The 10,467-nt window shown below is 40.4% G+C and overlaps 1 protein-coding gene across 1 annotated transcript in view; it reads right to left on the bottom strand.

Annotated features, from left to right (window-relative positions):
* The window catches only part of ADAMTS12 (ADAM metallopeptidase with thrombospondin type 1 motif 12), a 569,738-nt gene that overhangs the window by 22,426 nt on the left and 536,845 nt on the right, over positions 1 to 10,467 (bottom strand). Inside the window, 1 exon segment of the mRNA XM_043975705.1 lies at positions 9,849 to 9,992. Within this exon segment, the coding sequence (XP_043831640.1) occupies positions 9,849 to 9,992 (144 nt within the window).

Genomic DNA, 10,467 nt, shown 5'->3' with positions numbered 1-10,467 from the left:
AATTCCTTCTTCTTTCACACATATATTATTCTGCTCTGGCATTTCTTCTTCTCTGGAATTCTTTTATCTGAGAAGATTATAGATCTCTAGGTAGAAGGGATATCATTGGCCCTCTAGTCTACTTTTTCTTTTTGCAGAAGGGGAAATTGAGGCCCAGGAGGCTACATGACTTGTCCAAGATCATAAAGGTAAGAAGAGTTGATGTGAGGGGCAGCAAGATTTGATGCTAGATCCTCTCACTTCAGAGTTAAAGATTGTTTCACTGTGCCATTCCCAGCTCTCCTTATGTATTATTTTCTAAACCTATCCTTCAGCTTTAGTGTGACCTCCAATTCCTCTAAACACTCTTTAATTTCATAAGTCATCATTCCTATCCTGGCTTCACTTTTCTCCCATCCCAATCTCAGTCCTATAGTTAATCGGTTCAAGATTGCCTTTTCCTCTTCTATTGAATACCTTGCCCCCTTGTTCTCTCACTGTTCCTGATTCATCAAATCCCAACCTTAGGTTACTCCACTGATTTGCCTCCACTACTCCTGCTCACGTACTGCTGAACAAAAACAGAGGCATTAGAGTGTAGGGGTTAAAGTGCAGGGAGCAGAGCCACAAGGACCTAAATTCTGTTCCTACCTCTAACTCTAGCTGTGTGATCATGGGCAAGTCATTTAAACTCTGTAAGTCTGAGTTTTCCCATTTATAAAACAAGAGGGATGAACTCAATGGCCTCTAAAAGTTCCTTCTAGCTCAAATTTATGATATTTTGACCCAACCATTGCAAATTCATGTTAGATAATCTGACCTGGGCCCTCACTGAAGAAGAGCAATTCATTTCTATTGAATTTTTCTGCTCTGAGTCTCCTCAAATATCTCACACTACCCCTTTCTTTAAAATTCACATACTTTGCTGAAGAAATTGAGGCTATATGCTATGTAATTGTGTTCATAGAGCTCCTGGATTTGTCTTGGCAGGTAGACTCCCAAATATTTCATATTCTCTACAGTTACTTTTTTGGGGGGGGGGCAGAGCAATGAGGTTAAGTGACTTGCCCAGGTTCACACAGCTAGTGTCAAGTGTCTGAGGCCATATTTGAACTCAAGTCCTACCGAATCCAGGGCCAATGTGCCACCTACCTGTCTGAGGCTATATGCTCTGAACTCCCCCTTCTCCCTTTATCTACATCTCAAAAATCCTTGACACCATTTCCATTCTTTCTACCTTTTCTTCAGTATCTGATAAAGAGGTGACCCATTTCCTTGCCAAGAATGATACCTCTCTCTATACTATTTATCTTATCCCCTCTCATCTCCTTCAGGATTATTTCCACAATTATCCTATCGCACTTATTTTCAATATCTCCCTATTTGCTCCTTCTTTTTGTTGTCTATAAATATTCTCAGCTCTCCCCATTCTTCCATCATTTGACCCAGCAATCCTTGCTAGCCATCATTCTGTATCTCTCCTCCCTTTCACAGTTCCTAGCAAAAGCTTTTATACTTCTTGCTTCCACTTTCTTTCACTCATCAACTATTTGTAATATGGCTTTCAAACCCATCACCGAACTGAAATTGCTCTGTCCAAAGTTAACAAATGAGCTCTTTATCACCAAATCTGATGGATTTTCTCAGCCTTAGCCCTTCCTTGCCTCTCTGCACTAATTGACATTCTTGACTATCTTCTCCTTTTAGATACTTTCTCCTCTAAGGTTTTTTCTTAATGCTTCTCTCTCCAGCATCTCGCTCTACACTTCTGTCTACTGCTTCTCAGTCTCCTCTGCTGGATCAACAACCATACCTGGCTCTTTAATTCTGGGTACACTCAAAACTTTTTTTTTTCCTAGAACTCTCCTCTTTTCACTCTATATTCTCTCTTGGTGACTTCATTAGCAACTATGGACTTGAACATCATCTTTATGAACAGGATTGTGGGTATACATATATACATATGAGAAATATATATGGAATATCATATATACATATATTTATGTATTAGAGATTTCAGACTGAATGTCCCATAGGCATCACAAATTCAACATGCCCCAAAACAAAACTTATCACCTTGACCCCCTCCTAAACTCTATTCTCCTTTGAATTTTCTTAGTATCTAACAGTGATAGGGCACCACCAGCTTTCCAGTCACCATGACAACCTGGGTGTCATCTTCCATATTCACTCTCCCTCACTCCACATATCCATTCACTTGCCTTGTTTTGCTGGTTTCTACATCAACAACGTTTCTGGCATTCAACCCCTTCTCTGTCTCAAGCCTCTACCTATGACAATCTATAGCACAAGTTAATCATGTCACACCACTGCTCTCAAATATATAGTAACTCCCTATTACCTCTAGGGCAAAATATAACCTCTTCATTTTGGAATTTATGGCCTTGGATGTTTTGTCTCCAACCTATGCTTTTAGTCTAATTATACACTTCACAAACTGTTTGGGCCAGGCAAACTGGTCTCCTTGCTGTACCTCACACATGATATGGCTTTCTATGTCTGCCTTTTCATAGACGCCCCACCCCTCCCTCTTGAATACACTCTCTCTCTCTCTCTGAGACAATGGATAGGATGCTTTATTATTGGTCCTTTGGAATCATGGATGGTCACTGCAGGTTGCTTAATTGGTTCAGAGTTGCTTGTCCTATAAGCATTTCACACTTTAAAACACTATGTAAAAGTGAGCTATTACTATAATTCTGTATAAGGTGTGGAGGGGTCAATCTATAGGTGGAAGGAATAACTGCACAAATGAAACTGCAGATTGTTAAATTATCAAAGCCGATACTTTATTGTATGCTTATTCTTTATCATCTCACTCTCAAATTATATTATATATGTTAGCCTTGTGTTCCCCATAAAGCTTTTTTTTTTTTTTTGCTTTTGCAGAGCAGTGATGGTTAAGTGACTTGCCCAGGGTCACACAGCTAGTGTCAAGTATCTGAGGCTGGATTTGAACTCAGGTCCTTCTGAATCCAGGACCAGTGCTTTATCCACTGTACCACCTAGCTGCCCCCCCCAATCTTAAAAGAAGGACCATGTCTAATATGTTACAATTTCCCATAGTACTGACCACAGTATCAACTCGTTTGTCCTTCATTCTTTTTTTTTTTGGTGAGGCAATTGGGGTTAAGTGACTTGCCCAGGGTCACACAGCTGTGTTAAGTGTCTGAGGTCGGATTTGAACTCAGGTCCTCCTGACTCCAGGGCCAGTGCTCTACCACCTAGCTGTCCTGTCCTTCATTCTTGATGAGGACCATGACATCTGGGTGATGCCATGACTTGCAGTAAATTGGATTTAAGTGAGGCAATGCTGTGCAAAATCACCAGCTTCACTCTCTCCTCCAGAACCATTTTGGTCCAGTGGCAAGGTATAAATCAGGAAAACTGGAGATGGGAGACTTTGACCTTTTGAGCTAAAGCCTTTCACAGGTCTCAGTTTGCCTGAAGCAAATCCCATTCAGTGATTATAGTTTGGTAAGAACTGAAGGAAAGAATGGCCTCCTTTATCTAGTCAAAACAAAGGAAGGAAGGAGGGAGGGAGGGAAATTCTGGGAGGGCAGGGCCCTCAGGGTTTCTGTCTAAAACAGACGAAATTGCCACAGTCCCAAGTATGTGTTAGGTAAATATTCAGTGAACAGCTGCTAAGTGATTGATTTTCTTCTTGTTTTTCTGTCTTGAAGGAGAACTCTTATTCCCTAGGATCTGAAATCACAAGGCCACCATAAACTATGTATGCCTTCTTCAGGAGGACTAGAAACCTGAATTCTGGTCTTCCTAATTAACCACAGAAGCCTTGAGAAAACACAGAATCTCTCTATTCCTTTTCCTCATTTAACACTTTTCAGCTTTAACAAAGCTAGTTTTAAGTGCTCTGAGCTTCTTTGACTGTAAAGAAACAATGAAACAAATTCCTAAAAGAAACTCTATAATCCAACAAGAGATAGACCAAAACATAGGACCTGTGGCTACTTGTAAGCAGCAAGTAGATTGCTTTTCTTCTGGTAAATAAGTGTGTTTCTAAATATCCTTTTTCATTGAGTGTGCTAAAAGCCAGAAATACTCTGTAATTTTTTTTTCTGTTATTACCACTAGTATGTCATCATCATCAGCCTTGCCTGAGTGGAAATTACAGACTTCAGCTACCTTAAGCAAGGAGAGAGTATTTAAATGATACAGACTAGGCTCTTAGGGAATTACAAGAGACTTGAAAATCTTTATCTTCCGCTCTTAAGAGCCTATGAGGTGATAAGTGTCCAAAAAAGGCCTACTTTTCAAACCTTTGAAGCTTGGTTACAAGGGGTAATCATAAGTGATCCTGATGAAATGCAATTTTAGTGATAACATCTATACACTTTCTGCTCAGCCTGATGTATGCATTTTATGAAGAGGTTTCTACTGATGTCTATCTGAAATATCATAACTCTAAAACTGGAAGAGGACCTCAGAGTCCAACCCCTTTATTTTCTAGATGGAGAAACTGAGAACCAGAGAGGTTAAACAACTTTCTGGAGGCCACACAAGTTAAAATTGGCAGGGCCATGTGACATTTAAAATCTAATGTGTGGTCGCCTTGTTTCTCTCCCCCCCCCCCAGTATGGGGGGAGAAATAGCTAAGGTTTGCTTATAAACTAGAAATGTCAGCACCAGTTTTTGGCATTAAGCATTTATTAAAGAGTCAAGAGAGGACACGTGGAGTACAGAAAGTACAGAAAGAAAAGCCTATCTCCCTTAGGGTTCAGACTGGCCTCCTTCTTGTCCTTTCCTTTCTGCCCCAACCTGTGGTTCTGTAACCAAATGACCAGAGCCAAGAAGCCAGCCTCACTCCCTGCTTCCTATCCCCTTCCCCAGAAGGGGAGGTCCTTCAAGATGATTGGTTGACGGTGGTCTCATGTTGATGTCATAGTCTACAGCCTCTGAGAACAACACCACACCCAGGGCCAGCCAGGTGTGGTCTTTATTTAATCAACCTTAAGTAGGTTCCTGTCAGTCTCTCAGTCAGTCTCACCCAATTCAATCAATTCCAGATCAATCTTTAGGTGGGGCCCCTGGGCATCTGCCAAATCCCATTATTTTCTCACAACCAGTATTTGAACTCATATCCTTTGACTCCATATCCAGCATTCTTTTTTCCCCTGTGCTGCCCTGACTCTTTTTTTTTTTAGTTGTAATCTACTCAAGAGCAGGCCAGTAGAACATAGATGCTAAATGAAAATGTATGGCTTTTAGACTGACTGAGCTTTTAAGGAAGAATCAATAAAATTAGCACCAGGTTAGTGCATGGTAGATAACATAAGATATCCTAAAAATGATGAATAACAACATAATGTAAAAGCAACAACAACAACAACCCACAATTGGACTGCCTTTACCTTCTTGTTGTCTGTATCAGACACTGTTCAGGGGTGTTCAATGGATAAATACAGAAAATAGTCAGAAACCAAGCTGACCCATTAAATGATGAGTATTTGCAAGGGAAGCTGATGACATACATTCATGTTAATAGACTCTAAGGAATAATCAGCATTGTCTTTTGTTCTTTTCCTTATATGGTGCTGACTTGGTGTGACTAAAAGAATTAACCTTTTAAAGTAAGAAAACACTTTTTATTATTGTTATGGTCCATTTGGTTGAACAAACTCTGGCTCTGCTGCGATTGTGAACTCACTGGTCACCTTTCCCTCATCTCCCTCATAGTATGGTGGAAAATCTACTGGATTTTGGTTCAAATCCTGGGTTTGCTAACTAGTGCATGAGCTTAGACAAAGCTCTAGGCTTCGGTTTCTTCATTTGTAAAATGAAGGAATTGGCTTATTTACCCCCAAGGGAGTCAGAGATAAAAAGAAAGTTCCTAATATACAAATTATTCACAACAATGTCTTTGTATGTTAGTAAACAGAAAAAAAAAACCAACCCTGGAAACTAAATGGGTAGCCATTGATCGGGGAATAGTTGAAGAAATTGCCATATAGATTTATCACACATATAAGACACCTTTAGAAATAATATAAAGAAATCAGAAGCATGGAAAGGCTTATTTGAGCTGATGTAAAGAAAGTGGGCCCAAAACAAATAAGATAATAACTACTGCAATGTAAACAGAACAATTTAAAAAAAACAAACCCTGAGTGCTGCATAATTATAGTGAACAAGCTTAGTCCCAGAGAAGACATGAGAAAATTCCCTCCCTTCATTGAAAAAATTAGAGGTTATTGGTGTGGGATGCTGTATGTGCTATGAGAAGGAGTTTGTTTTTTTTAAACTTTGCTCTAAGGGAATGCCTCCTAGGTACTATATGTGGATATCTTCAGAAATGAATGATGTAAAAACAAAAGTATATAAATATCTGTATGTACATGCATATACGCATATATACATGTGTGTACACACAAACACACATGCACATATATGCATAAATTGGATAAGATGATCTTTCAGGTCTCTAATAGTCCTGAATCTAATTTACCCCTTCCTTCCCTTAATTCTACCATAAAGGAAGACAGTCTCTATAAACATCTCAATTTCTAGTGCTGTTTAAAACTATAAGATGGTATAGAAATGCACTGAGAATACAAAGAAAGTCCCTGTCCTTAAGTAGCTCACAATCTGTTGTGAACTGTGACAAGTAAAACTGAATGTGTGGTTACCTTACTCCTGTGCCAAGTGTAGGGAAAATTAGCTAGGATTTACTTATAAATTAGAAGCTTTAGCACCTGTTTTGGGCATTAAGCATTTATTAAAGCATACCAGGTATTAGTAAAAAGAGAACACCTGGGTCAAAGAGATAGGAAAGCCTAGCTAGGATCTACGGTAGAGAGAAGAGAAAAAGAGCTGCCTTCACCTACAAGTGTCAGGCCCAAAAGAGGAAGTTCCTGTGCTTGTCAGAGCGGAAGCTACCTGTGGGGTCCAGAAGAGAGACGGTGCCTACACACCGCTCCAATATAATTGGCTGGTAGTTTTCAAGTCCATTGATTCACTGGACTTGAGGGTGGTCCCATGTTGAGGTTAAAGTCCACAGTCTCTGAGAACACACCCTCTTCAGAGTCAGGCAGGTGTGGTTTCAATCAAGTCAACTTCAAGTGAGTCAATCAGCAGTTAGTCAATCCAATCAATTCAATTAAGCTGGGGCCTTTGGGAGTTGGCAAAGCCCATTATTTTCTTACAGAACATACTGAGATTTAGATAATGATGGACTTGTAGAGATATCCAGAAAGTAGCTGACAATGAATGATAGAATTTGGAATGAACATATTAATTTGGGATTGATTTGTGCAGAATGTAGAAAGAGAAGAAAGATTTTGTGTGTGTGTGTGTGTGTGTGTGTGTGTGTGTGTGTGTGTGTGTGGCATTACTCTGAGGAAGAGGAAAATGTATGATAATGCAGCAAAGGTAGCCTGAAAAAATAGTGGTCAGCTAGGAAGAACCAAGGGAGAAAATGGCCTTTTTTTTTCTTTTTGTGGGACAATGGGGGTTAAGTGACTTGCCCACAGTCACACAGCTAGTAAGTGTCACATGTCTGAGGCCAGACCTGAACTCAGGTCCTCCTGAATCCAGGGCCAGTGCTTTATCCACTGCACTGCCTTATGCTTTCTTCTTCTTCTTTTTTTTCCTCCAGAAACTAGAATAAAACATGGGGCATTTGGGACTTTGAGGTATTAGTATGGGAAAAGAGGGAGCTAAAGATCAATGACTCATTTTTTCCAGTAAAATAGGAAGTGAGGTTCTCTGCTAAGATGGAGAGAGTGGGAGTAGAATAGGGAAATTTAGTAGGAAGAAGGAGGTTTGGGATAGGGAACATAACATCAATCAAGGAAGAATAAAATGGCCATCTTGGGGCCCTGAATGCACAGCTGAGATGGTATAAATTTATATCAGACTGAGTCATTACAGCAGTATTTAGGAACATGAGAGTAAGGATGGAAAAGGCAGTTGGAGGGGGCTGAGATTTATTAAAGTGTGAGCAATAACAAGACAATGAGGACAGGGACCCAAGAGTAGAAAGCAGTGTGACAGATACAGGGTAAAGAATGGGAAGGAAGCAAATTGAAGCTGGAGTAGGGATGATGGACAGACTTTAGAAGAGCGAGGGCATAAAGAGAGATGGAATAAGAGATGATCAGAGAAGAGAATTCCAAGTTCAAAGTCAATCATGCAGTACTTGAGGGTTATGGAGAGATCTGAGGTATGATCATTTCCATGAGCACCTGAGGTGAAATGAAGATGTGGATCAGGGCAGTTGAGGAAGTTGATTCATTTGGGGATGATGGTGTCTAGGGAACACACACACACACACACACACACACACACACACACACACACACACACACATCCCCAGCTGTAATGGCAGGAGTTGGTATAGAGAGGAAGACTATGAGCCAGGTCCTGAGCTCTTTGAGAGAGAAGGTGAGAATGGCCCCCTGAAGGCTTGTATAATCTCAATGAGGATCTGGAAAAGGTGGAATTATAGATATATGGGGTAGACTTCAAAAGAGGAGTGAATACAGTGTGACAGTGGCAGAAGGAAGGGATAGAAGTGATATTGAGAGAAGTGGGTGTGCCCTTAGTCTAGGATCTCCCATAGAATGAGAAAAAGAGTCCAATCTTCCTTTCACCCCATAGCACTTTCGACCCCTCTTTGGGGCTCAGCTCACTCTCTATGTATTTGGTTTTTTTGTTTGATTTTGTTTTTTGTTTTTGTTTTGTTTTGTTTTTTAGTGAGGCAATTGGGGTTAAGTGACTTGCCCAGGGTCACACAGCTAGTAAGCCTTAAGTGTCTGAGGCTGGATCTGAACTCAGGTAACTCCTGACTCCAGGGCTGGTGCTTTATCCACTGCGCCACCTAGCTGCCCCTATGTATTTGTTTGAGTACTTGTCTTCTCCTCCTTCACCATTTATTTGCTCCTTGAAATTGTGAGCTCCTAGATGACAGGGGGGTCTGTGTCTTTTTTACATCTCTCACTCCTCAAGACCTAGCAAAGTACCTTTAACATAGTAAATTGTTAATGTTGGGTGAAGGGAAAGAAGAGGGGATGAATGAAAGGAAGAATAAGAAAGTAGAAACAGAAGGAAGGAGAAAGAATGTGATTAAGGAACTGATTATTGCCCTATTTGAAGTCATAAGGCCTGGATTTGAATCTTGGCATTGCACTTGCTAGGTGTACAACTGGGAAAATCCCTTAGCTTCTCTGAATCTTAAGTTCTGCATCTATAAAATAGGAGTAGTAAAAAGTGCCTTGCCTATGTGAGGGTACAATGAGGTAGTCAGTCCAATAGGGTAATGATCTTCCTTAAGTGAAGATCTGACTATGTCACTTCCCTATCCAGTAAACTCCCTGTTGCTTTTAGGATAAAAGATAACTCCTTGTTTTTTTTTTTTTAAGCTTTCAAAGTCCTTAACCACCTGGTTCCAATATATTTTTACAGTTTCATACATTACTCCTTTTCCCATGCTCTTTGGTCCAGTCAAACTGGCCTTTTCTATGTTACCCACACATTGTATGCCATTCTTAATCTCTATGACTCTACTCTGGCCATACCTCCAGCATAACCTCCTACACAAAGCTTTTCCTTTTTTCCTCTATACCTGTTCCACCTCTCCACCATGTTGTTAGTTTCTTTTCTCCTAACTTCCTTGTGTTTATTTTGTACTTACTCTGTTTGTACTTACATAGGTACAGGCTGTCTCTTCCAGTAGAATGCAATAGGGATCATTTCATTTTTTGTCTTTGTTAGGCATCTGGTACATAAAGGGTGCTTAATAAATGCTTATCTACTGCTTGATTGGATATAAACGATAGTAAAAATATAGGCTGCTGTTGGAAAAAGAAAAGGAACATAAGTAAGCTTACCAAATTCCATGTCCCTTTTACCCAGTGAGAACAAGGATGCCTGTTACAATGCCTAGTAGACTCAGGTTTCATCTGCAGATCACAATGGCCTCCTGGGCAATGCACCAACCTCTCCTGCGTGCCGCCTCCACAGACCTTGGAACACTGGAGAGTACATGGAACAGAATTAGAAGGGAAGTCACCTGGACAGAATTCTGGGGATGTAGAAATTATATTTTATAATCATTTGTCTGATTCTATGGGGTTGTACTACATAGGTTTATAGTGCTTTACTTTGGGCACTGTATCTTTTTTTTTTTTAGTGAGGCAATTGGGGTTAAGTGACTTGCCCAGGTCACACAGCTAGTAAGTGTTAAGTGTCTGAGGCTGGATTTGAAATCAGGTACTTCTGACTCCAGGGCGGGTGCTCTATCCACTGCGCCACTTAGCTGCCCCGGGCACTATATCTTACTGAACCATTCATGGTGATTACAAGCTGCTGAGCACCAGGGATGAGACTAGAAGTCAAGGTGTGGTTGAGAAAAGAAATTTCAAAGGCAAGGGAAGGAAGGATCTAGAAGAAAGAGAAATAGTCAATATTACAGGAACACTATATCTAGGGAGAGTCATAACTAGGAAT

This window comes from Dromiciops gliroides, chromosome 1, assembly GCF_019393635.1.
Source record: "Dromiciops gliroides isolate mDroGli1 chromosome 1, mDroGli1.pri, whole genome shotgun sequence".
Lineage (NCBI taxonomy): Eukaryota > Metazoa > Chordata > Mammalia > Microbiotheria > Microbiotheriidae > Dromiciops > Dromiciops gliroides.
This window is presented reverse-complemented; position numbering and strand designations above follow the sequence as displayed.